General features: G+C 43.0%; 2 protein-coding genes across 2 annotated transcripts; one reads left to right on the forward strand and one right to left on the reverse strand.

The window, feature by feature from the left end:
- Positions 1-1,009: 1,009 nt before the first annotated feature.
- On the reverse strand, positions 1,010-10,809 carry LOC133975671 (G protein-activated inward rectifier potassium channel 1-like). Its single transcript, XM_062413632.1, has 3 exons — positions 9,756-10,809; positions 3,209-3,425; positions 1,010-2,873 (listed from the first exon to the last, which is right to left on the reverse strand). Exons 1-3 carry the CDS (start codon positions 10,422-10,424, stop codon positions 2,212-2,214), a joined length of 1,548 nt encoding a protein of 515 aa, XP_062269616.1. The 5' UTR covers positions 10,425-10,809; the 3' UTR covers positions 1,010-2,211.
- A 2,672-nt stretch (positions 10,810-13,481) lies between these two features.
- Positions 13,482-20,821, forward strand: znf281b (zinc finger protein 281b). The gene is made up of 7 exons (XM_062378547.1): positions 13,482-13,633; positions 15,519-16,043; positions 16,230-16,343; positions 16,541-16,664; positions 17,438-17,521; positions 17,660-17,778; positions 18,056-20,821. The coding sequence occupies exons 2-7, from the start codon at positions 15,591-15,593 to the stop codon at positions 19,664-19,666; spliced, it is 2,505 nt and encodes an 834-aa protein (XP_062234531.1). The 5' UTR covers positions 13,482-13,633; positions 15,519-15,590; the 3' UTR covers positions 19,667-20,821.
- The last annotated feature ends 6,527 nt before the right edge of the window (positions 20,822-27,348 follow it).

Consider the following 27,348-nt stretch of genomic DNA (forward strand, 5'->3'; position numbering starts at 1 on the left):
ATTAAAACATGTTGTAGCAACTGAAGACATATTCAATCTCCAAGTTCATTTTCTTTACAATTTGTATTGGAAATTGTATTTAGTACAAAGTAAAAGAACCAATGACGCACTAAAAACATTCTATCAGCAATAACCTTCCAAATGCTACTTCAGTTTAAGTATTATCGGCAAAATAACTCCTCCATCTTTGATCTTAATATGTACCTTTCAGTTCAAAGCACTTTTTGGTTTGGTTGGTCATTTGTCGTATCAAGGTTTTACATGCTCACAAGCGTTGTGTGTTTTTCCTCTTTTTTATTTTAGATCTAATGACCTCCATTTGACCAAGGAAGCGTCAATCAGGTGATAATCAGACTCAACCCTTTTCAAAGCACCGTCTAATGACAGATGATCGGAACAAACAAACCTGATTTTCCTTTGCATTTGAATCCATCATTTTACAGGATAACATCTGCATGAAAAGTGGCCTGTGATTTATTCTTCTTCCCGTCATTTGTGAGTTAATTTTATCCGAAGCAAGAGCCGGATCATTATGTACTGTCAACTAGTAATATAATCTAATTTCTGCTGTTCTCAGATTCATTCTCAGATGCGTAATATCTATATATTTTCCACCTCAATCCATCTCTTGAGAAAGTTGGATTTCAAGAGAGCAGAGGACGGAATAAATACATTTATAAAAAATGAACACATATATATTTTGTACGGTTCTTTTAGTCTATACCTTCTTAAATGTGCTTCTTTATTCACACTCACATTAAAGGTTTTAATAATAGATGAATGTTGGTTTAACCCTCCCAGGAGGAGAAGCAGGATGAGACGCAGGAGGAGACGCAGGAGGAGACGCAGGGATTCCTGATGCAGAACGTTGGCTGCGATACCTCTGGGTGTTAAAATGTTTAACACAGGCAGCAATTACACAATTAACAGAAAACATGGTGTAGAATGTAAAAAAAAAAATCTGTACCAACACACACATTTCTGTTTTCAGAGAATTTAATATCAGTTGCAATTATGAAGTTTAAACTCTACCTTGATATTGGCACAATAATAAGACATGTGTCCCCTGATGTCAGCGTCCCTGCATTCCCATGTATTTGTTTTCCTTTTTAATTACTCAGTTCATGATGAAAGAAAGTCAGTCGTCCAAAGATTGATAATAGTTAAAATTGTACAGTAATAAACACACGAGTCAATGTGCATCCAAATAAACAAATATACAGTACAAGTGATAAATAAATATGGTGCATCAACCTGAATTGTGTGTCAGAGATCTTCGATTTTTGTACCTTTTCCAGGTTGATTGATTGGCACATACTGAACGCAGCTTACAAAATTCAAATTCTCAGTAATTTTTAACAAACAATGGTTTGTTGACTTCAGACGGAGGTAGACGCCAGCGTTACAGATTTACAGCCGATTACTATCGATTTCGTACCTTATCTAATAGTACTGTAATGAGGCTAACTTCAGCTTCCTCATGAGTTCCCTGTAAATAAGGTTATTAAGGGTAAAATGGGTAAAATATATTTGTTCTAGTGTTGCAGTTTGGAGTTGGTTCATGAAACATCAGGGATCCTTTCTTTATTTTTGTTCTCTGTACAGCTCATGTGGCTGCTTGTCTAACGTGCTAAGTTTGTTTTTTCACACATGATGTTTTTAATTTCAAGTTAGCAAGAAGTATTTGCAAACTCAACACCATCTATCTCACCGTCTCCGCTTTTAGCGCTTGTGGGGTTTGGTTCTACAAAAGGTTAAAAGAACTCCAGCTACAGTCCTATGTGCTCTGCTTAGGGAGAAATCCAAAGCTTGACAGGCCTTGTGGTTAAGCTAGTGGACAATCCCCGTGATTTACAACTGGTGCTTGAATATTTAAAAAGTTGTTGTTTGAGATAATAAGAAAATCTTCAATGCAAACCCCGGTGAACTGAAATGAAAGAAACAAGCGCATGGGCAGAAGTGTTAAGAGTCGGCAGGGGGCACAGATGGTGATCTATCAAAAAATGACTCACAGTCTGAGCGGACGGATGGCTTATTGGTGTCGTCCTCCTGTTTGTGGAAATGGACAACTTGGTTAAATCTAAAATACCAGACCCAGCTTGCAGGAAAAAATTAAATAATCATATCACAATAGTCTTTATATATACAAGTCCCGTAGAGCCTGATTCGATTTCAAAATGTCCTTTAAGTTTGAAAGGTTGTCCACAGGTGTTAGCGGTCAACGTTCATTCTGCGCAGTTTGGCGGGCAGGTTGTCCTCCGGCCGACCCCCGATCATGGAGATCTGGACTGGTGTTGGAGCACTGATGGTGCTAATGGCTGCTGGCAGTCTGTGCTTCTCCAGCTCGACCTCCTCTCCGTCCAAAGACAGCAGCTGAACCTGCTCCTCCAGCTGTGCTTGCCTTGTGACCGGGATGGAGCTGGACCGCAGCCTCTGAATACTAAGCGGCAGGTCTCCCATGCTGGCGGCCTTCCCCCCTGGCAAGGCCGCCCCTGTCTTCAACCCCCTCCAGAAGGTCTCCTCCTTGGTGGAGCTCATGCGCTGCAGTTTGCTGGGCAGCCTCATGGCTTGGTCATCTGCGTGGTCCACATAGTCGGCTGACAGGAGCCTTTCCCTGCGGCCCCCTCGGGCACCGTTACCCGGCTGAGGAGAGGAGGGGGTGGGCGCGACGGACAGAGAGTTGGGGGACGTCACGGACGACTTCTCCTCCTGCTCTTTGACACTATAGGGGGGTGTAGGAACCTCGAAGGTGTTGTGGAACTGGGAGTAGTCGACTCGGAAGAAGCCCTCCTCTAGTGACATGACAGGAAGGAAGCGATGACCCCACAAGACCTCATCCTCCGTGAAAGATGTCCTCGCCTGGCATGTCATTCCTATGATGGAGAGAAAAGACATCAGAGATAAGGGACGTTTGAAATACAGACAAGAAAATGATAAAAAAGGAGACATTATGAACACAACTGTAGAGGGAGGGCTATTAAATGAAAAAGGACTGACAGCCAGACAGGGAGCAGATATTAAAGTATTAAATGCCTCTCAGGGATAAGAGAGGCAGAAAATGTGAAGGGAAAATTGCAAACAGGGCGAAGAGCTTTCGCTCTTTAATATTTAAACACAATGAAATTAAATATTACTTATTTGATATTACTGAAAAATGATCGATGCCACAGGCTGATATATATGGAGAGATATTTTAATTAGCTCTAACCAGTGGTTTCCACGATGCCTTCGAGGATGACGACAATCTCAAACTGCTCGTTCATGAGGGAGCGCTGCGACAGATCGAAGAACGGGCTCTTGGGGTTGATCTCGTGGCAGATGGTTAGTGGTGACACCAGGAAGAGCTGGTCCGCCCCCGTCCCGAAGCCCACGTCCAGCTCACACTGGTCCAACGGCAGGAACTCGCCCTCCGGGGTCTGCCGGGACTGGAAACACAAACACAACACACATTTACATATTGAGTCAAGAGCAATTAACTCAGGATATTAATCAAAATCCTTTCCTCCACACCGGGGTTATAGAGGCAAATAATACGAATCTTATTAGCGACTAAATACCAATTCATTTATAGCACTAAAATGTTGTTTATAATACAACATCTTTGTCATTCAAAGTTTCATTTTTTTAGGGTTCACAAATTAAGATTGAAACGTTTAATTAAAAAGGTCATGCTGCTCTAACAGTGTGCAAGATGGAGACATTTATATATATATATATATCTATTTTAGCTTAAATGCTGGATAATGGGAGGAAGATGTCGTCCATCTTTATAAACAATCTGTGGCACAGAATGTGAGACAGACATGCTTGGTAAAATAAGGGCGTTCTCCCACCTCCCCCCCACATGTATAATTTATGTCACTTCTGTGAAATCATTTACTGAGTACACCTTCCTGAACATTAAAGTACTTACAAAACTCTGTAGGAGCCTGCCCATCGGAAACGAGTATCATTAGATTACGGAGGAGAGCCTGGCGCTCGCTCTAAAGAGGCCGAGCGGAGCAAAGAACCACCTTAATCAAATAAAGCAGCTGTTAAATTAAAAGATGGAATTAGCGCGTGATCTCAACGAAGTGGAAAGTGGAAATTTAGAGCTTATAAAACCTCTTGTCCTGTCACACCAAAGCCTCGAGCTGCAGCCGATATGTCAAGATTGATTTACAAGGGAACATGTGTTTGTTTCACCCAGAAGATAGAGACCAATAAAAAAAAGTCCAATACAAGTGAATGAAAAGCCAAACAGTCAGACGACATAAATTATAAATCCCTTTGGTCCCGGTAACATTTTGATATCCCTCCATGATTCAAATCAAATAGTTCTCCCTGTCACATCCTGTTAACTTGTGTGCAGACGAGTCTCGCCGGCCCTGGGAGTGAGGAGCCGCTCGGTCCACACAGATGGCAAACAGACTGTCATTTGGATTCACAGAGACGTCGAGGACAGACGGGTGTGACATTTCACGGGAAGACGTCTGTGCCCACAGATCCCCGGCGCGCCCAGTTTGAGGGAGAAGTGTCACTCACGACGCCGCTTCACTGACGGCTGAGAAGACCCATTTGAATTTGAAGGAAAGAAAGCCTGTGTCGCAGGATGGAATTTTGTAAAAGCAAAGAAAAATAAACGTTTTAAAAGGACAGAACACAAATTAAAATAGTGTTTTAATGTAGAGGACAAAGGCTGTAAAAAGCTACAACTTACCATAACTTGTTTTTCATTGCTGACTCAACATTTACAGATGAAAGATCTGTATTATGATTTTCCTGAATGGTGCTCCTTCAAATAGATATTAAGGCAATATATTTTTGCATTATAATACCAGTTTAATTTATTGTGATTGCCTTTTATCATTCTATTTTAACTTGTTCTCTTGTCTACATTGTTTTGACGCTGCTGTAAGTGCATTTCTCCTTATGAGAAAGGTTGTCAAAAACAGCAGAAATCCAGTATTGTCATATTTAAGTACAATTATATACCACATATATAAGTACATAAGTACAGGTGACCTCTGCTTCTTTACCCCCCCCCCCCCCGCTCCTATAAGAAGGATAACTAACATTAAATCATTTTTAAAAGCCTGTCATCTCTATATATTAATTTATTTATCTCACCCCTTTTATTTTATCATTTTAAAAATTTACATTGTCATTAAGATGCATGGGGCAGTTTGTCCCTTTTGTCAGCCATGCTCCTCCAAGTCAGTGAGAATGGAAACAGTCACTTTTAAGCCTCTCAGGTTATAAAAAACATGTAAAAGCTGCCTGTTTTCCAGATTCACAGCTTCATTGATAGTGTTTCAACAAAATGAAACCTGTGCAGAGAGAAGGAAGGAAGCTGCTTGACACGGAGCGGCTTTAACGAGTCGAAAGCCTTCTGTGTCTTCTCCTTGTGCCCCTAAACACTCAGTGCCACGAGGGGGGGGATTAATGGCTTTTGGAAGAGGACCTGGTGTGGGGAGAGTGCTTCATTTACCAAGCCACCTGAGATTCAGGTTGAGTGAAAGCAGGGCCCCCGTCCCTGGTGACCCTCTTCCTCCTCAGTTCACAGTGTGTGTGGGTGCAAGTGCGTGTGCAGGTGTGTGCGTGTGAGGGAGATGCAAAGAAGCAAACAGTGACAGCGGACGTTACACTCATGCAATGGTGTGTGTGTGTGTGCATGGGTGTGTGTCCTGCTGGAGCCTTCGAACTTCAAGCTGGACATTAAACATAAGGGCGTCACAGATGTCACATTTCAGCTCCCATTCCCAATCCTGAGGTGGAAACCATTACAGCCAATTCCTCCGTCTCTCGTTTTGTCTCCTCTCCTTCTCCTCTCGGTTTGTCCTTCAGAATCAGACGGCGGCAGATGTGGCGAGCCACGATGACACGTCTGTTTTCCCGTCTTGCTAAACGCCTGCATCCCTGACTGTCTGTCCGCGACTACCACTCGCCCGGATCACTTATCTCCCGCTGTGGCCCAACCTGCTGCTTCTGTTGACACTGATGAGCAACCGCCCAGCTGTCACTCCGTCTCCCTGTCTTTGTGTTTCAGATCAGTTTAACCACTGCTGCTGCTGCTGCTGCTGTTAACTTCCCCCTCACGTCTTTAACTCGTCTTTTCTAGTGAGCACGAAGGTTCCTCCGCGTGCCGCAGCCAAACCAGATACGAACACGTCTTTCTATTCTAAAATCATATCCTGCCAGCGGTGCAGGGGTCAGTGTGCCTCTGCATTCTATTGGTTTATTAATGAAAGGTGCATTAATATTTATGGGAATTCAAGGTTAATCTTTTAAGTTAATATGCAAACGTGGTATAGTGACCTTTGACACAACTGCAGTCTGACTGCAATAAAGTAAAATCTGAAGGAAGAACTCCCTGTTCTTTGACCAGTGGGTCCATCACAATCAGGTTTGACAGTAAATTACTTAAAAAAATACCTCCAAGCAAGTATAATTTACTTTTCATGCGATCCAGGAAGCCGTCGATGGGTGTGTCAGATCATACAATTTAAAATTAAAAAAAAAAAACGTAATCACATCTTGCCCTCAGAGTTGAGAGGAACAAGCCGTGATTGAAAATATCTATTGAAAAGAAAAACTGAAGGTGCCAGCTCTGGTGCACAAAGGTTTCCCTTTAGAGTAAAGCTGCCGTTCCCATTGTGCATTTTTTGTGTACCACAAAAAAAGAAAATTAAAATTCTGCTTATGTGTGAGATGTGTGCTGCCCTCGGTGGAGGAGCAACGTTGAAGAGGACACTTGAGGGAACTGACAACAAAACCTCAGCTTTAATCAATTCACTTCTGGGTCAAATTTGGATTAATGCAGCGCAGCTTCTTCAGAAATTCAATTCAGTGTATTCCAATGTTCCAGTGTCTCTATATTAAGTAACCATGAGGATAAGATGTGAGACCTTGCTGAATCAATACACACTGATGTAAATAGATATACATGTTTACATGTCAACATGGGGGGGGGGGGGGGTGTTAACAGTAGGGGTAGTTGTATTGCAAGTGTTGGAGTTTTGTTGGTTTCATAAAATGGTCATTTTGGAAAATATAAGGATAATATGACTGATATTCATGGGGGCCAGGACCAGGTGGCCATCCACTAACAAGGGGGTTAGTAGTTTGATCCCAGGCTCATCTACTCTGCCTGCCACAGTGTCCTTGGGCAAGACACTGAACCCCGAATGGCCCCTGATGGCTGAGAAATGCTGTGTAACATAAAATCGCTGAATGTGGCAGCACTATGTGAATGGGTGATCGTGGCTTGTATAGTCTGAGTGGTTGATAAAAAATAAATACATCTACCATTCGCCTAATGAGTCAATGGAAAAACACTGACAATGGCCTTTTATCACTGTCTCCTATGATTGAAAATAACAAACTAAAAACAATTGCTATAAATTCATTATTCAAACTGCATAAAACATAACATAGCATCTATTCCATGTAGTTACAGCGCCATTCCTGCATAAGAAATCACATAAATGTAATTATTTTAGATTCTGATCAAGAACCTGAGCATCTCAACAGTATCCAGGCCCCATATGAATTTATGACCCATGCTCGCCCCCGAGTATCCCTGACAGTTGATAGCAGGTACCAAGCCACGTTGCGTTTACACAGGATTTACTGCAGCACGCCTCATTTCTCCAGGCAGCGTTGTGGGCCTACCCGTGTGACAGTGACCTTGGAATGAGCGTTACCTGAACACAAGCCACGGCTTCGTTTCAGAGAGCAGGTACAGTATCAGGGCGATGCTGTATAGTCAATTTACGCTGCAATTCCACACAGTGCAGTGTGACGCCTCCGTGGCATAGTTTATGGGCTCTACAACCTCACTCTAATATTCATCAAAAGACACTGCGCCTCCTCAGCAGGGGCGTCCTGCACACTGCGACTGACAAATATAACAAGTCTCCTCCTCGGTTTCCAGATGCTGTTCTGCCACAAGCATCAGGAGCAGCGCTGGATCCGAGTGAAAGAAAAGTGAAATGAAAGTTTTGCTTGTTTACCGTCTGTCCTCTGTGTGATGATTGATGGCATTTGAGCGCGATGCTCTTTAGCGGCCAATTAGGAGAGTCCTGGATGTCTGACCTTCCACCAACACGTGGATAGCTGTGGCTTAAAATCTAATTTAACGATCATTTAAAGGATCATCATTTACTGGCAGAAGCCCCAGATCAGGTTCATCGCGTAAATCGAATCATCGGATCTCTGGAGGAGAGCCAGGGGACTGTCGCACGGAAAAAATAAGAAAAACCGATGGGTGGGAGCACTTCACACAAGTAATGTATGTCGAGCTTTAATTGTGTTACACTCGCGATGGTTTTTAATTTAAAGACTGAATAATGCAGTGTAGCCATGAAGGTTCTGCAGCACTTGTTGCAGCACGTTCTGTTTGAATCTTGGCAATGGAAACCCATTAGGGGCTAATTTCCGCTCACAGTAGCCGGGATGTATAACCCCGAGCACAAATAAATTGATCACAGAAAAATCTTCTTAATTAAATAGTAGATCTGAATGTGTCATAGAAAACGGTAATATCCGTGAAATCTGCAAATCTGACAGTCAGACGTGACAGCGAGGCCCATGTGTGGACGTCCAGCTGCTTTCATTCATCTTGAATTAATGGCATTACCGCAGCAGAAGTTCCAAACAACTAGGAGAGTGTTACAATGCCTGATTGAAACTATTATCCTGTGTGAAGTGGATGATATTGCATCGGTGCCTTGCAATTAGCTCAACACATTTTCCTTTTTGCCTGTCGGGGCTATTAATTGAAAAGCAAATAAAAAGGTGATGAAATGAAATGAAAATCATCCCAGAGCGAACTGGAACACTAACAATAAAAACGTATTTAGTGGCTTTTAATGCGTTTAAGTGAGGGGCTTTTATTCTGCTCTCTCTAAGGGTTTCTACCCGAATGAAAGGAAGAGTAAGAGTCTGGACAGAAGGTGATTCTTTGAAAGATGCTGTGTGGATCAATTCAGCAAATGGAGTGTTCAGTGTGAGCTGTACTAACGGTGGTATACTCACTTACTGGGAGCTTTCTGGGGACTCTCCCTTGAGCTTCAAGGAGGGAACTGTCACTTGAGATCATCACGCCACTTCATCGGAGAGGACAAAAGCACGACTAACTCTCCCTGTCACAACACAGCACCACTGTCATGCATTTACCGATGGTTGGACTGGAGAGAGCTGGATTCCATGAGTAAGAGACGTTTGGTGCATAAATACAAGACGTGGATTACCTTGTGTCGAGGCTATAGTCTATTAGAGCTTTACAGGGCCTCAGATTTTGTGTTATTTTTGTCTTCACTGTCCCAAAGGAGCCCAGGCTGAACTTAAATATACAGCCCAGTGACAGTTTGAGATGACCCTCTGAGATGAATAGGTGAGGATAAGAGACACTGTTCATTTAAAAATCCAACAATAATAAAGACTAATCTGCTGCAGGGGGGGAAATGTAAATGGTCACTCGTTAAAACCCATAACCTCATGTGCAAATCATATAGGACCCTGAGGGAATGCAATCAATTCCGGAGATGAATGGAAATTCAATGCACGACTTGGAATGCACTCATAAAACATAATGAGAACTTTCAGGACATAGTAAATGACTGTTAATTAGACGGTGACAGGGACGGTGGCGTTTCAGCTGTTGGAGCCAGAGGCGGATGCTCACTGCGCCAAAGTGCGTCCACTTGTCCTGTGCGTCTTTTGGAGACATTGCGCTCCTCCACAAATCACTGACTACACGACCTGTGTCCTACCTTGATGAGTTTGCACCTGATCTGCGCGGACACCATGTGGCTGTTCCGCAGGTTCCCTACTCGGAACATGAGGCACAACTTCCCGTCCCGCTGCGAGATCACCGCCCTCTGGCTGAACATCAGCGTCTCCGCGCGCTTCTTCGGCTGCGACATCTTGATGAACATGCAGCCGATGAGGAAGGCGTCCACGATGGAGCCCATCAGCGACTGGAAGAGGAAGAGGATGATCCCCTCCGGACACTTCTCCGTGATGTAGCGGTAGCCGTAGCCGATGGTCGCCTCCGTCTCGATGAAGAAGAGGAACGCGGAGGGAAAGTTGTACACGTTGGCGACGCACGGCGTATAGGAGTCCTCGTGGCCGCCGGGGGTCAGGTCGCCGCGGATGTAGGCGATCACCCACCACATGGAAGCCATGACGAGCCACGCCACCGTGTAGGTGAGGATGAAGATGAGCAGGTTCCAGCGCCACTTGAGGTCCACCAGCGTGGTGAAGAGGTCGGAGATGTACCGGCTGGTCTCCCCGCCAAGGTTACCGTGCTGGACGTTGCACCGGCCGTTCTTCTCCACGAACCGCTGCCTCTTCTTCTTCACCTGGGCGGCGAAAGTCATGCCCTGGTTGGTGTTCACCACCTGGTAGTCCTCCCCAAATTTCCTCCGTATGGCCGACATGGTTCCAATCCCCTTGTTGGTGACAGGCGGTCGCTACTTGTGCAGGATCGGGCTCTTTACGCAACTTTGGTTCCCTCCTGCACAGACACCATGCGGCAACATTCAGCGCGCGTCCTGCGTCCCGTGAGGTGGAGACGCGCTCCTCTCCCGTAGAATCACCGCGAGTGAGCACAGATTCTGCGCAATGGGCATGTTTCAGTCACACTCGGCTCTTCGCAGGCGCCAACTTTTGCGCTCACCCTGGAACAAAAGAGAGAGAACCCAGTGGAAAGAACGCGTGAAACAAAAGCTGTATTCACATGGAAAAGGCTGCGTCCTTGGTGGATCCACTGAGGTGCTGCTGCTCAATGAGCCGCTGGATGTGGACACCAGGCTACAGTGCGCACTTGTGCCAAAGGAGACATGCTCTGGTGGGAGTGACTGCAAATTAAAGACTGTGCTGGAAATGCAGCAGCGGGGGGGGGGGGGGGGGACATCTCTCTTTCACAGGGGCGGATGTGTGGCTACAGTTTTATTGTATGTACCCAATCGGACGATAGCATCAATCCGAGCAAACAGTCTGACGGTGATATCAACCGAAAACCATCTTTTATTTCATATTTCTTTGATATGTGTTTGCTGTGACTCTGTTATTTCCATCTTGAGAAAAACTGTGCACCATAAAAATTACAAAAAAAATTATTCTAAGAACACTACTTGTAGTCATTGGTGGCGTTTTAGTTCCCCCTGGTGGTACTGCAGTGGAAGTTGACTTGACTGGTGACAAGCTCTTTAGTTTAGTTTAGTTTAGTTTATCTAAGGATCCCCATTAGAAACACATGTAAATAATATATAAATATAGAAAGTGCAGACTTCCTAAAATTGTAATTTAATAAGGCAACCTAAACAGGCTGGATGAGATAGTCCACTTTGTTGGAACAGACAAAGGAACACACATGCTGACTAAGTCCATGCACAAGAGATCAGAAAAATAAAAGAGGAACAAACCTGGAATAAATGTAATAGGGAACAACAGTTACAGCTGTTGTATTGCTTAGTCAGCTAATTAAAAGTTCCAAAAGTGATGGATGAGGTCATTACGCAGAGAGTACACTTGACCCGTATACGACAGGGAGTTTGCAGAAGTCGGCTTCGCAGCTGGTTGAATTATACGACCAGAGGCTGCACCTCTTGTGCTGCGACCAGGCTCAGAGGCCCTGTGTATCTGGTGAGCCAGGACAGTTGGGTTGTTTGTGCTAATTACACTCGGTAGTAACATTAATAGGCACAAAGACATGTTGTGTACTATCAGATCAATCTGTTTTTTAATTGATTGAGAAATACTGTGAATCTACAGACACACACTCACACAAACACCCTGTGATGTTGAACAGATACAAATGAAATAAAACAAAAATACAAGCTAATGCAAACCTATAAGCTAATTTGTCACATTGAACTGTTAAATAAGCACTTTAATGCTTTTAAGTCCCCGAAATCAAGATTTTCAGCCCTGTCATCTCAATATTCCGTCCCAGTGATTAAACAGATATACCTGGTAATCAAGCTGGAGCTGGAAGCCATGTTTATTAATCCACCTCATGATTTGAGATGTGTTGTTTTGCACAATGACTGTTTTTGTTGTATGCCTCCGTGTGCAGGAAACAATGTTAAACTGAACTGCAGTAAAAAAGTAAAAACCCAGACTCTGTTTTTATCTTCTCCTGATACGTCTTTATATCAAATATGAAATGGACAATGCATCAGTGGCAGAAGAAAAAGCTTTCACAAGTCATCATGAGAACAAAATATACTCAACTACAAATGTGTCGGTGCCTCGACTTTATATAAGAAGAGGGCACTCGTATTTCATCACACACCGACAGAACCATTTCTACTCGATGGAAATAATAACAGCAATTATCTCTGCAATAATAACAGTCAGAAGGTCGGTACTTCATGCCTGCCCTATTTACATATTAAGAATTATAGCCTCAACAGCAGGGGGTCATTGATATGAGAGTTGATAGTGTTGTCGTGCGAATTATCTGATGGAATGTGTAAATTATCAAATTATCTCAAATCAGTTCCCGGTGAAGCTTGTGGAGGCCTCATGGTCGGGAGCTGCAGGGCACGGATGGTTTCAACTGATACACCACATTAGTATTGGTTACACACAGTTTTTTCTTTCATCCACATCATGACAACATTTCTACTTTAATAGTATATAGAATTTTTATTTTTAATCATATTTTTACACTTACTAAATTTCCCCTTGTGCTGCAGTGTCGATGGTGAGTTTCCTCTACTGAGGATCAACAAAGGTTCAGCTTATCTTATCTTATTTAATCTTTGGACAATGTGCATCCATTAGTAAAGGAAGTACTTCTCATTAAACCTGAGGAAAAATACTGACTATCACTTCTACTGCAATTTTACTATTTATACAATATTCATAATTTAGAATATAGGACCTTCATTTGTTGGTATTGCACTTTTGTCTTGTGCATATTCACAACAAATTTACAATTAATTACAAAAAAATGAATATAGTGGCCCGATGGAGGATAAGTAAAGATTACTTTTTTACAATAAATACACTAAATTATTGTTCAGGTAGGATAAATAAGAACACATGCCCTGCAAATGTCATCAAAAATTAACAATTAAATTTAAAAGATCCAAAAATATTTTGGGTGGCATTGCCTTGTTAACAGCCTTGATGATAATTGGCATTTCCTTTTACTTACAGCTAAACACTCCATAGTCTCATCTGTGACCTTAATGCTTTATTGTGGAAATTGATTATGTGGAGAGCAATAAACTGAATGATTGCAGATGGTGGGTAATAAAGGGAAACATGGAGGAGAAATACACTATGCATGCAATCTTATAAGGGGAAATGCGACGGTGTGTTGCGTTATATGACTATGAATGTTTGTGTTAAATCATCTTCCTCCTGTGTGTGTGTCTGTGTGTGTGTGTGAGTGTGATTGTGTGTTTTCACCGTCCAGTGACCCTCACTCCCTCCCTCCCTCTCTCTCTCAAACCTCTGCAGCCTTCGCCTGTCTCCTCTCACGACCCGTCCGCTGCACCCACAATTCCCCGCGCCGGGACAAGATGGAAGAAAGCAGCGGCCGCCGGAGAACAATGTTTTGGCAATAAAACCCCGAAGCGGCGACCACGGAGACGACGCGGCCACGTTTGAACCCTACTGCGGTCATGTGTAGGTGAGTGGGGACCCGGAGCCAGCTTTTACTCGGGACAGGCGCGGGGTCTTTGTCGAGATTTCACGCGACGGAGGCGCCTGGCTCGGGGGAGACGCGGCGAGAGGCAGCATCATTGTTTCTATTGCATGGGCCGTAATGCGGGTTTTCGGTCGGGGCAGCTAGCAAGCTAACGTGCTAACTAGCTAGCTAGCTCGTGGCAGCTTGATTGTTATAAACAACCTTCGACGCGCACACTTTAATTCACAGCTCGGAACTCGGCCACCGGGTCAACATGGGTGCTGAACGCCGGGGAGTGTGTGGCTAGTCCCCGGCCCGCTGGTGAGCATTACCCGGGTGTTATCGCAGCTAAAGTTAGCTATCAATAAATAGAGCGCCAGCGTCGCTCGCAGACAGATTTTATTTCACGAGCGTCATCAAAGCTCGGGAGCCGAAGAATGAGCGCTTCACGCCGCCGACCGGACCCCCAGCAGCCCGCCTGTTTCCCCTCGAGCTCCCCCGCTTCCATTATTCTCTCCTATCGCTGTATTTATCTGTTTTTACGGCGACTCCACTCCGCAGCAGCGCCGTTTAAACAGCCACGAAAACGGAATCAAATCGTGGATGTGTGTAAGCTAGCCCGATAGCAACATTGGGTAACAGGCTAAACGCTGCGTTACATTGATCCCCAATGGATGAAATTATACTTTTTGTTAACAAAAACGTGACTTATATCACGTCCAGTGACTTAAAGTGTCGCTCTGTCTTTGTCCAAAACGAGAGGTTGTGGTTTCCGGGACGATTTAATCGCTTGTTTTGATTGGGGACGCGAGGGTCTGGTTGATTGTGTCTCATTGTGGCTAGGCGGCTAGCTTAGCCATGCTAACTGTTATGCATCACAAAAGCTCCGTCCGCCTTCTGCTGGATTCGGGGTCTCGCAGCCAAACGGTCGGCGGCTCCAGACTAAACAATAAATCCCCCCCTCGCCTGTCCTTCCATGCTCGTCCGGCTCATTCAGCCTCATCCACGGTCCAAATTCCCGGAACCTCTCGCTGGATTTGACCCAAATATCGTTTGTTTTAGGTGACGTGTAGTGAACCCATTAATTTGTCCAATATCGGAGCTAATGTCTCCCCAGCTTTTGCCTCCACGCTGGGGCTTATTAGCCGAGTATTGTTGTTGTGGCTCGGCTTGAATCAAAAGTGCTAAAACAAAAAAAGATCTCGAAAAAGCCATTTAAACTAAATCACAGATTATTTTTTTGTATTATTATGGCTGTAATCCAAGTCACATGTGGAACAGTAGAACAATGTGATGTGTGGATTAAATATCACAGACGCAGCTAAGAACAGATCTACTTTGTTTTTGTGAGTGATTTAAGTTCAGAGATCCACACTTATTTGTATTGTGTAGTCACTCAGTCAAACCGTACAACATGACATCTGTAATGTGTGTTTCTTTAGAGCTTTGAACCCATATTTAGATGTATTGGGACTTTCCTTATAATCTGATATTCTTGGGATGTCACAGACACAAATGTCCTTTGTATGCCCTCTCTTTTTAAATATGCTCACTCTTACTCTGACTTTATTTCAGTTTCACCTCTCTCCTGACATTGTAGTAGTATATATTTTCAGTAAAACACTTACAACGGTTCCCAGTTACCTAACTAGTGCTTGCATTAGGTAAAGCCTAATAAATCCAATAAAGTAATTAATGGTTGACTAAAGGGAAACCTAGAGAATGTTGTGGTTCACATGGAGCACTGAGGGCTATGTAGCAGTGACTTAATTTACTTAATAGATGTGCTGTAATATAATTAACACAACATTTTAAAGTTATGTTGGATTGTATGCATCTGTGTAATCATCAATACTTACTGTTACTCTTTTTATTCCCTCTCTTTCAGGAAATTCTCCTCCTGCATTCCTCTTTAGACACATTGCCCTCCTTCTCCCCTGCACAAAGCAAAAGCACGATCATGAGTATTATCCAAGACAAATTAGCCAATGAGTTTTTGCGGAACGGTGGCATGGACCCAAATTTTTCACCAGGTATGCTTATGTTCAGCCACCTGCCACCTGTCACCAGCTTTACACGGCTGGCTTCCCAGTCCGTCATGGGCGAGCTTTCCCAGGAGATGATCATGAAAAAAGAACGGGACTCGCCGCCGGAACACCAGGGCGCCAATGCTGTTAACACCGGGGGCTTCCTCCACAGCATGGGCATAAAGCAGGAGCGGCTAAATGAGCTGGATTACCGCATGCCCCTCTATGGCGGGGGTGGAGGAGTGGGGATGAACTGTGTTGGAGGAGGCGCGGGGAAGAGTAGCAACGACATGCAGGACATGTCTTTCGGCAACCACCACCAAAATCACCAGAACATGATCCTGCATGACCTCAATCTCAGCAACGTCCGTAGCCTGGCTGAACCGGTAAGAAGACATCATGTTTCTACCTAATGTTTCGAGTCATACTGCATTCTTTCTACTTAGTTTCCCTCTAACTGCCATAGCAGGAATTATAATGTCCAGACTTGGGTTGTATAGACTGCTGTGTACCAGAAGCCCCTATCTGCCTTCTACAGACTGTGGTATACATACGCTATTATATGTCCTTAGATTCCTGGAAGACCGGGTAAAGAGCCAAAAGAGTCCTCAGGTAGAAGAGGGCGGAGGAACAATGGGGACGGGCAAGGAGGCAAAGCCCGAAGGAAACGTAACGATGCTTCGAAGGTTAATCTCCTTTCTATTGTCTTTTTGTCTTCTGTTTAACTATGCCAGAAAAACATTTTGTTTTGCATAAAAACATCTGCACATTGGTCTGATACCTTCACTGCTTTCAGCCTTTAAATGTGTTTGAACTTTGCTGAGGGAAAGTCAACAGAATGTACATGTACCTCTTGGACTCATGGTTTCTTTTCTCCTTTTAGGCCATGATGTTGGATCCAGATGGAGCCTGCCTGTCCCCCAACTCAAAACCACATATCTGCGAGCACTGTAATGCTGCCTTCCGCAGCTCCTACCACTTGCGCAGACATGTGCTCATACATACAGGTGAGAGACTTTCGCTGCTTTTGAAAGCTTTACTCTTCTCTTCAGGTTTTCGTCGGTGGAAATATAATGCTCACTTTGCTGATCAGAGCTTTTTATTTATGTAAGCTGCGCACACATGTTAAATCAGAAGGAGAGCAGATGCAGTTATAGGAAACAGTTTGTCCTTCTTTCCTCTTTATAATAAAATGTTCAGTCAAACTAATGGAGCTGACACATTTTTGACAGAGGAAATACAAATAAAGCTTTAACATTTTAAAACAACACCCTCAGAACAGTATCAGGCAGCGATTGAGCTGCCTGAGACTTTTAAAAACCAGACAGTCACTGCAGTCAGGTATGACTCGGTGATTACTCATGTATTTCTGGACGTCTTAGTCATGCTCTTTTCTGGAAGTTACTCACATGGTTCTTTGAATTCTAACTCATAAATATTTTAAAGGGAAAACTCCACTTTTAACAGCTTCAGTTTATTTGTGTAGCTCACTTGTTTTTCCTTATTTGAATTAAGAACAACTTTATTTTGCAGTATATTTTTATATGATCTTTTATACGTAGGAATTTTTTTTATTGTATAAGGCCCATTGCTATTCTAAATCCACAATTCACTCACAGTATAAACCATATTTTGTATTTTTTTTGTGCTTCTAGTTTGTAGACTGTTAAGTGTTTTACCTTTCATTTGAAATTCTACCTTCTCGTCATGGCGACTACACCATGACGAGCTGTGCATATACTAATTTGGTGAGCGGATGGTTGTACTCTTGATCGCACAGGTGAGAGGCCTTTCCGGTGCAGCCAGTGTAACATGAGCTTCATTCAGAAGTACCTCCTCCAGCGGCATGAGAAGATCCACAGTGGTGAGTTTCTGTTCGTGGAAACATCCTTTACTAAGTGGTATTGGAAGCCATCAATGAAGTCTCTTGTTTGCGGTTTGTCAGTTCATAGAAACCTATCTGGGGTTGTGTACTAACTACTGTCTTTGCCCTCTTTTGCAGGAGAGAAGCCTTTCAGCTGTGACCAGTGTAACATGCGCTTTATCCAGAAGTACCATATGGAGCGGCACAAAAGGACGCACAGTGGCGAGAAGCCATATCGCTGCGAAACCTGCCAACAAGTAGGCAACGTCTAGTTTGTAGCTTATAACTGTTTACCCATTAAGATTATTTCCCTGTTGACTTTGTATATGATTTTATTGAAATCCATAAATTCCTGTCTCAGAGGAATGATTGTGTCAGAAAAGGTCAGGGAATATAACGTTCTCATTAATTGCAGTGGTCATATAAAATAGCTGCTTAATCTCTGCAGAACTGTTCTTGTTGTTGAAGATAGAAGTTACAACTGCGAAACTAAGCTTATACTTTTCTTTGTCTGTTTTCCTTCTGCCCACTTAGTTTTTCTCTAGAACAGATCGGTTACTGAAGCACAAACGAACTTGTGGAGAAGCCATAAAGAAGGGCCTGGACCCAAGCATGCTGGAGCTCAGCGAAGCGGAGCTAGGCCACGGCAGCTATTCACTCACTCAGGGAAACTCTACCACCTCCGGACGCAAGAGGGCAAAGTCCAAAAATGGAGAGGGCGGTGAGCGCAAGAGGAAGAAGAATGCTTCAGCGGCAGCAGCCTCATCCTCGGGGGGGATGGCCCGAGACATGGGCCTTCAGGACTTCGGCATGGAGCACCCCTCAGGTTCTGGCCCCGCCATGCAGGGCCGCACTCCCAAACTGGTCTTTAAAAAAGCTGGCCGCAAAGGCCTTGACAAGGGCCTCCTCTCTCTAGATGACAGTACTGATGGACAAAAACTGTTGGGCCAGAAACATGACTCCATGGATCATTTGGAGGATTCTGGCCTTGACAATATGGGTCTACTGCAGGGAAACAAGCAGGGGCCCACCACCAGCAACAACTACGATGATGCAATGCAGTTTGTGAAAAAGCGACGCTACCTCCATGCAGTTAACATTGACTATGGAGCCAGCTCTCTTCACATGGTAAACCAAGGCAATAGTGTAGTCCAGGGTTCCCTGGGGCATGAGCCCACGCTGGCCATGCTGGACTCGTCGCCTTTGGACCTCAAGCACGATAAGTCGGGCATTCCAGATGAGGTACTACAAAGCCTGCTAGACCATTATAGCCATAAGCCAGAGGAGGGACACCACCATGACGTGACTTTCGACTTGTCAGACCATCCACACCATGTTGACCTCCAACCAGCAGCCCCTGTTACCCCCGAGCTGGACGATGACTCGCCTAATGGGGGTGATAAAACGGCAGTGATGAGCGAGTACTCGAAATTTCTCCTGCAAGCCCTGGAGCGCACCAGTCATAGTGGGCCCTTCCCCAGTCTTGGCCCAACAGGGCCTTTCCCTCTCCTGTCCAGCAGCTCCAGTCCCACAGGGCCCTTGTTCTCTGACAAACACGTCTACTCCACATCCCCACTGGATTGTGTCTACCCGCCTTCTGTCTCTTCCCCAGTCCCCGTCATTGCCCCGTCATCCGTCTCTTCCTCGTCCTCCTCCAAGTCCCACTATGGCATGCTCGTCAGCTCGCCCTCCCAGGCAGGTTACCACCTCGGTTTGGAACCTACCAGCCACCAGCAGCTGACCCCATCTCAGGAGCTGACCGAGCAGTTGGAGAAGCAGCACTCTCCCGGCAACTTCAACCTACCTCCCCAGGACCTGACTGCCACAGACGGTTCCAAGGGGCAGCAATCCAAGGCTGGAGGAAACGTTGCACCAACCAACGGCTCCAGCTACCCAGACCTGTCCTCTCTGAACCCCCCTAAAGAATCCATGTACCAGATTGAGAACTTTGCCCAGGCCTTTGGTTCCCAGTTCAAGTCAGGGCGGCGGACCCCTCTGGGCTATGGCAGTGATCCTGGGGCAGAAGTCGATCATCAAATACGGACTCCAGTGTCAGAATTCTCAGGGTATACCAGTTTGTTAGCTGACGTCAGTGAGCCAGTGAGTACAGGATCAAAAACCCAGACAAGCCAAAGTTTCAGATAAGGGTCAAACAAGGTGAATCCAGTTGGGGGCCGTTCTGTTACTGTCCATACGGCCCCTATACCCTTCCTAATTTTGTTCTTGTAGCAAAGTTTTGTTTTTTAAACACTGCCATTAAATGTTAATACAAAATGACCAGGGAGGGTCTTCCATGGCCTCAAATGCAATTTTTTTAAAATATGCTCATTTTTATTATGTATTTAGTCGCTTAATTTCTGAGTAGTGTTTTTTGACATGAACGTACCGTAGATTTAAATGTAATTTAAAACATTTAGAGGGTAGCTATGACATTGCTTGATTTGTTATTTTTCTTTCTTCTTCTTTCCTGAACCCTTGTGTTTTACCAATCATCAAACCATTCATTGTAAAGTAATAATGAATAATGTTGATACGTTCAATAATAATAATTGTGGCAGGGAAAGGCCCAGAACTCAAATGGCAAAAAAGTATATATTGTCTGTTACAAGAAACCTTTTAACTCAGGAAAATAGGCAAAATTGTGTAATAAGACTTTGTATTATGAGATGCAATTAGCACAGTTTTTACAGGTGTACTTTGAGACTACAAAGCTTTGATTTTGTTTTCGCGTTTTTTATTTTTTTAAACTCATCAGAACAACAAATTACAAGACCCGATCATGTTTGGTTTCTACTGCGCGCAGCTTTGTGGAGATTATGGTACTGTTGTGTCAATGTGAAGACATCCGAGGTAATACAAATTGATGTTGATGCACACAACCGACCGTGGTTTCCTTGGCACGCGCCGTCGTCAGGTGACGAAGTCTGTCTGACCATGCACTCCTCTAGTCGTGCCCACCAGCGACCACTAGAAAAGACAGCAGACACACAAAAACAAAAAAACACTCATCGCCGTCAGGGCTGCCTCAGAATGCAATGAACGCCGATCAGTGATCTTTTATCATGCTGTTGCTGAAGTGACTTTTTTATTTTTTATTTGTCTTAAAAAAAAATAAGAGTCACCATTTTTCTGCTCCACTCCTTGCTGTTCCTTTTTTTTTTGTCAATGAAATCAAACAAGCACTTTTAAAAACAAACAAATCATCATCGGAAACAACAACAACCCATTCAATTGGCATATGTGATACGCGACTGTTATGCTAATGATTTAATATTATTTTAAGAGGAGAAAACTGTGAATGAGGGAGGGAGGGAGACTGGGTGGGAGGGGGGGGGGCTGGATTATTGTCTAATGGGTTTTGATAGGGGTTGACTAGGCATGACGACGGGCATTTAAGTGTATTTTGTTGCTTTTTTCAAGGGTTGAAGAGAGGGAGGGCTCGGGGAGGGCTTATTTTTCTTCTTACGGTTTGTCGGGTGATGTTGTAAAAAGATGATTTTTTTTTTGCCATAATTTTGTTATACAATATTTTGAGTACCTCTTTGTATTTAAGTGTTTTGAGAGACAGGCTGACATGCTGGAACCCTAATATCTTTATCCCATACCCTTTTATTTATTCTCCACTAGCCACAACAGAACTCAGTAGCAGGTATTTTATTTTCTGTATCACCGGACCTACACCCTTACCCCACATTCCCGTCCCCCCCCCACCCCCACAGTTCTAGTAATTGCAAGAATCTGCTTCAATAAACAGCTCAGAACCTGAAAAGTTAAGTTATACCCACCTCCCCTCCCCAAAATGCAGCCCTGCACTCACAAGAATAAACAATGGCCTTCTTTGTCTTCCGTGGCTCAAGACATTCTATCCTGGCAGCCAGGGTTGATATTTAATTTAGTTGATTTCCTGTGAGCCCCCCTTACCACACCCACCCCACCTTTTCCCTATTCCTATGTCTGTGAGCTCCACAGCCAAGAGACTTTGAAGCTGCTCAGATCACAGGGAACAAAGACTGACCAGCCACATCACTCCAAACACACTATGCTTTTTAATGGAGAGAGAAAAGAAAAAAAGACAATAAGATTGACCTAAATATACCTCATATCACTAAAGCGTAAGAAAGCAGGGACACGCGTTTCATGTATGTAGTGGAAATATTTGTAGTATAGGTTCGACATATTGTATAATCATTTGACACTGCCTGTGTTTACAATTATTGAGTAAAATGACTCAAAAATGCAAATGTATTTTTTTTCTTTTTCTGTACAAACATCCACGCCAAGCAGTGTTGCATTCTAGATGCCTCATAGAACATTCATTTTTCTCATGTTATATCCCTTATTTTTGTTACTTGCCATAATGTGTTTTGATATGATCTCTAGAAGGATATTGTTTACAAAAATGTACAAAAACACTAAAAATGTGTGTTCTCAAATCTTTTTGTTTATTTTTTTTATTTTATTGAGTTTTTCTCCAGTATGCATGATAAAGACATTTTTGTATGGCTTTTTTTCTGTCACCTCAATACCAAATTTTGTAGCAGAAGCCTCCCCATTCCTTTGTCTTATTTGTTCTAGACCCCTTGTGATATGATTTCCCAGGCTGTACCTGTTATTGAGATGATGAACGGATTAGAGAAGCCAATAAAACTTTTTGTTACAAAAAATGAGTGTGGTTCTTTATTTTTGGTCCCTGTAAGATTGCCTTTTCAGTGATGGCTGAAAGATGCCCAGGTAGAAATCTGTGTTCGGGTTACATGACCTTGATCTGAAAGGAATGGTTGCAAGCGTGAGTAGATAGTCAAATCTTACAATTTGTGTGTGTGTGCATATATATATATATATTTATAAATCAGGCCTTTTTATATCGTGATCGTGCAATTTCATAAAGCTGTCGTCAAAGTTATTTATACCTTATGATAAATGATTTATTGATGTAAGTAAGCTGTAATTTGATTGGTTACAAAATAGATGCATGATCATTAATTATGTTCTCGATCTATATAAGCTGTTAACTTGTGTCTATCGTCCAATAGGATGCAGAGATGCCCGTATCCATGATGTAATTTTCTGACTTGTGTGGCTTCCTCAGGATGTCACTTGTTTATATGACAGAATTCATTTTAATTTATAATTTCTGATCAATATGAGCCTTCGATTGAATCTCAAACTCTTACTTGCTTCTTTATATACTCTAGGCCATATTTGTGTTGACCTGGACCTAATCATCTAGAGATACCCCCCTCCCGATTATATAACATCTGAATTAGTAATTTGCCTCAAATAATTTCTCCCTATAAATTGTATATGTACGTGACTTTTACAGGACATGAAATTGAGCTGCTTACTTTTGCATTTCCTTGACGGTGTAGCCCTTAATACTGTTGCATTGTGTCACTATATGAATACATGTTCACCCTGATGTTAAAGCAGCACCAGATTCTGCCAGGATCGGGCAGCACCAGATCCAGACGAGGTCGGGGCCGCACAGTAGAAAATACAGTTTACTGCAGAGAGACTTGAATGCACTCAATCTTACAGTGGCTGCACTTTGTTCCCACTGTGTCATTTGATGTGTCCACTGGGAAGATGTTTTATATCCCAATGAGGTTCCATCGACCTATGATTTAAAAAGTGCCCGCTGCCAGAGGAGGGAGCTCTTTTCCTCCCAGTAGCTCAGGATCTCCTAATAGATACTCACAAGTGGCCCAGTTGATGGCCACTGGGACGCAGTACTTCAGTGTCAGTGAGAGTCCTCTGTTTTCAAAGCCACTTCCTGACGGTTGACGGCTGATGGCCGTAAAAAAAAACCACCTGTTTCTATGACACTTAAAGAGGGGCTAAAGTGGCGCATGGTTTTCATGGCAATTGTCTCTTATACGGAGTCAATAACCATGTCTCAGCAGCCTCAAATTAAAAGGAGCTAAGTGCTTTCACTTGCACTTGACCCCAACGTCATTGTCAAATAAGATGTAATCGGCCTATAAACCTGAACCTTTTCCAGGAGCCTCAGTGTCCCGACCTTAGTTTAGTTTATTTGTTTATTTGACACAGTAAAAATGTTCTATGACTTATTTAAATCTTGGAATGACAATATAAATTCCAGTATGGTGAAACTATTTGACAGCAAACAACTGAACCGAATACACAAACTGTACCTCCTATTAAAAACATCATAGAGAATAGTCTCCTTGTTGGAAAATCAAAGGTCAATGATTTGTCTTGAGCCCTGTTTTTAAGGGTTGTTGTAAACTCTCTGTAAAGGAGGCGGGAGGTTGTAATCAAGCGATCACATCTGGCTGACGCCCAGCAGTCACTTACAGTGTCTTTTTGTCCAGTGACACGCACTGTGTAAGTGGTGGTGGCGAAAGATCATACATTTAACTGTCAAAGGTCAATAAACGTGACACTAGACCCTGGAATGGCTGTAGATCGTGATTTAAATTTGAATCTACACCAAACAGTATCAGCCGCCTAAACATGTCAGATGTTTTTCCATATAGATCCACGATATCTAATATCAATGAGAAATGGAGAAAACAGTTTACAAACAGCCTGTCTAGCAGTGATGAGGAAAGAGATTCACTCCCTGAGGGTTCCAGTGGTGGAACAATGGCCTTAAAGCCAAGTTTGCTGTTGACATGTCAAACCTTCTAAAAAAAATGTTTCAGCACCCCCGACTTCCAGTATCCCTGGTTTGTATCTAATATGTCTAAATTTCACCAGACCCGCTTTTACGCTACTCAGACCCTCTTCAAATTCAACATAGAGTCAATGATTATACCCAGATAAGTATGAACCATAGTTTATTTATAATCACCACAATCTCACCCTGACCTCAGCCGTAATCAGCTTTTGTAAAGAGGCAGAATGTCGAAACTTTGACATTGGACGTGAAACACAACAGGGAAAATCTGGGCTTTTGCGGGACTGTCCAATAATGACGCTGTTTATCAAAGGCAACACTAAATATGGATCACATAATTTGGTTTCCTGTCTTATTTGAGTGGCTCTTACGTAACTCCCTCAACCATAGACAAAGTGTTAAACATACAAATGAACGGAGACAGGGAAGTGAAGCCGGCAGGGAGCGAGGGGCCACTATGGAAATTATGCAGTCATAGATCTGGAGTGACATGTGTCAGTGCCCCTCCACCCACTTCACAAACCTAACTTCCTGAGTCTAATCGCAACCTGTCGCTACTGGGAACCGCCGGCTGGGTGGGGCTGAGGATGGCAATAAATGTTAAGTGACTGTTGGACTTAAAGAGTTGGTGAAACGAAGCAAAGGCAGTAAATGTTTTTTTCCGATCACACCTCTGTTGACACTCCTCATAGCAACATGTCCATAAAACCTGCCAGTTAGAAATGTAGCTGAGCTATCTCTGTTTGCAGGAAGAGAACATTGATTGACCTGAGTAACAAATGTAATAAAACTATAATACAGTTCTAAAATGAGATTTACATTTAAAAATGTTTTTTATTATAGTTTGTTTGCTGAACAAGCACAGGTCAATACGTGTAATTATGGATGTTTTTAGCAACATTCACACAGACCTCACACAAACGATGACATTTGATGAAAAACATAGACTATTAAATCTTCATCAGAGACAAACCTGGAGGAACACAGAGAATTGAAACTCGTCTATGGTGGACGGTTCATAAAAATCTCTGCCCAAAACCTCCTGCCCACAAACAATAAAGAGTGGCAGCATATTGCGTAGGACTCATTAATGACAAGGGTTAATTCTGGAGCCTTAGCCCAGACAATACAAACAGCCCATTCCAAACAGGCAGGTTTACAATGGGCAAAGCACCAGCTGATAATGATCATCACATTACAACATCATCTAATCTTCCATAAAGGAAGATTTCTGACTTTTCCACTTTTGTCTTTAAATATTTAAATTTGTAAATTCTGTAAATTCAAATTTATTTTCCCCAAGTCTGTCGAAGATGGTCCACAAAAAAGAGAAATGTATTTGTCTCTAACCTGTAAGGCCTTTTACTGATGTTAACTAAACATTTAAGATAAATCATTTGGTCCAATATTAGAGAAATGGCAGCAGGCTCCAATCCAGCGTTTGTTTGAACACATTTTTCCCTCATTACCAAACCTGTGTTTGTTGTGTTACTTCACCTTCAGTTAAAATATACCTGCTTTTATTGTTTGAGTAATTTTTCCATCTGTACCCACAATGACGCTGATACTGTGTCGCAAGAGTTTAGCCGTATGATTTTCATGTGGAGGTTGGGAGGATTAGCTTAGTTGTCATTCAACGTTGAAAATTCTTTTTAGAAATGAGTTCAGAGTTCTGTTTTAAAAGTGACACCTTGTTATTCCACATTTCCAAACATCCACGCTTTCCTTTTCTTTTCTTCTCTTTAGCCGTTTTACTGTTTACACGCAGATTGCATCGGGTCAACTCTTAAGACGTCTCAAATCAAAGGTCACCTTTTCCTTCATCCCACCCTGTTTTATTGGCAGCCTTTCTCACGATAACACTGTTGTCAGCGGGCTGAGCAACTTTCTGAAGCACCGTTTCCAGACTTTTTGTCCACAGGTCTATAGTGATGTGTTGACACTGTCGTTTTGTGACGAATACTGGAGCTGCCATAAATTCATTAAAAGATTGTCAGGGAATGTCGTCTATGCTCCTCGTCTTCATGCCTGCCTCCATCAGTCACCTATAAGGTCTGAGGCTGAGACGTTCCTTAGACACGGGGCTGTTTATCCAACAAGGAGCCTGAACAGTGATGTTAAAGACAAGCAGTGAGGCAGGATTTTATGCACACATAAATTACATTTTCCGATATGCAGAAAGCCAGTGTGATGGGTTTTATATTGTACAAAGGAAATAACATCTGTCAGGAATCTATTTGCACTGCACTGGTATCTCTCCAGCTGTCAGGTGGTGGAAAGAACACAGTTTGGACTTGAGGTGACCTTTGCTCTTGATATGGTTTGACCCGGGCACATTACAAGTCCAGAACATTGCCTACGTATTTATATATTCTTATCTTAGCAGACGCCATAGCTCCTCTTCTTCTTCTTCTCTCCTGTGTGTGTGTGTTGGTTTTAGACCAAATGTGCTTTCAGGAAACATGGCTTCCTACTCAAATTATACAAAGATTCTCTCTCGCTCTACATTTATATGAAGAAATCCACAATAAAACAATTTCAGGACGGGATCATAGTCCAGAGTTACTGTCAGTTTAGCTATGACGAAAAACATAATTTTTGTGCTGAGATGACCAGTCACAAAGAAAAGTGTTATTCAACCACATACTTTGTTTGTGTTCATGCCAGTGTCAGTGGATTTTTCTCAATCAGGGGCCAAAACGGGCCAGACTTCCCACAGAGGAGCCAGTTACATGTCCAACATCCATATACCACACGTCATTGTTCCTTCATTAAGCTCATTGTTTCCTTCAAAAAGACATTCTTAACAAATTGTCAAATATTTGTTGTCAGAAATATTCATTAGTTATCCCTCGATCCGCCCATGGTTTATACTTTTGTAGAAGTTACCTGAAGTTCTCAACGTGATGAAACAAATGCATTGTTTAGCCGATTATATATTTTTTTACCCTTCTTTCACTTTTATATCCGTGACAAATATTCCGGTCACTGTGAATAACATACTAACGTAGACAGATGCGTGTTTTTAACAAGTGATCAATAGATACATATCATAGAATCAAGGAAACTGGGCGCCGGACTCTTCTGTTCTGGTAAGGAAATGCACCTTGGCACAGAGTCCCACCCTCAGAGGAGTGGCAAATGATTAAAACTGCCGGTGGAGGACATGTGAGCCCTCATCGTT

The sequence above is a fragment of the Platichthys flesus genome, chromosome 20, assembly GCF_949316205.1.
Source record: "Platichthys flesus chromosome 20, fPlaFle2.1, whole genome shotgun sequence".
NCBI lineage: Eukaryota > Metazoa > Chordata > Actinopteri > Pleuronectiformes > Pleuronectidae > Platichthys > Platichthys flesus.

Coding starts and splice junctions, on each gene's coding strand:
- znf281b (XM_062378547.1), top strand. CDS start 15,591: ATGAGTATTATCCAAGACAAATTAGCCAATGAGTTTTTGCGGAACGGT. Junction 16,044..16,229: donor TCCGTAGCCTGGCTGAACCG/GTAAGAAGACAT, acceptor ATATGTCCTTAG/ATTCCTGGAAGACCGGGTAA. Junction 17,779..18,055: donor GCTGCGAAACCTGCCAACAA/GTAGGCAACGTC, acceptor CTGCCCACTTAG/TTTTTCTCTAGAACAGATCG.
- LOC133975671 (XM_062413632.1), bottom strand. CDS start 10,424: ATGTCGGCCATACGGAGGAAATTTGGGGAGGACTACCAGGTGGTGAAC. Junction 3,426..9,755: donor TCAGGTGCAAACTCATCAAG/GTAGGACACAGG, acceptor TTGTGTTTCCAG/TCCCGGCAGACCCCGGAGGG. Junction 2,874..3,208: donor AGGCATCGTGGAAACCACTG/GTTAGAGCTAAT, acceptor TCTCCATCATAG/GAATGACATGCCAGGCGAGG.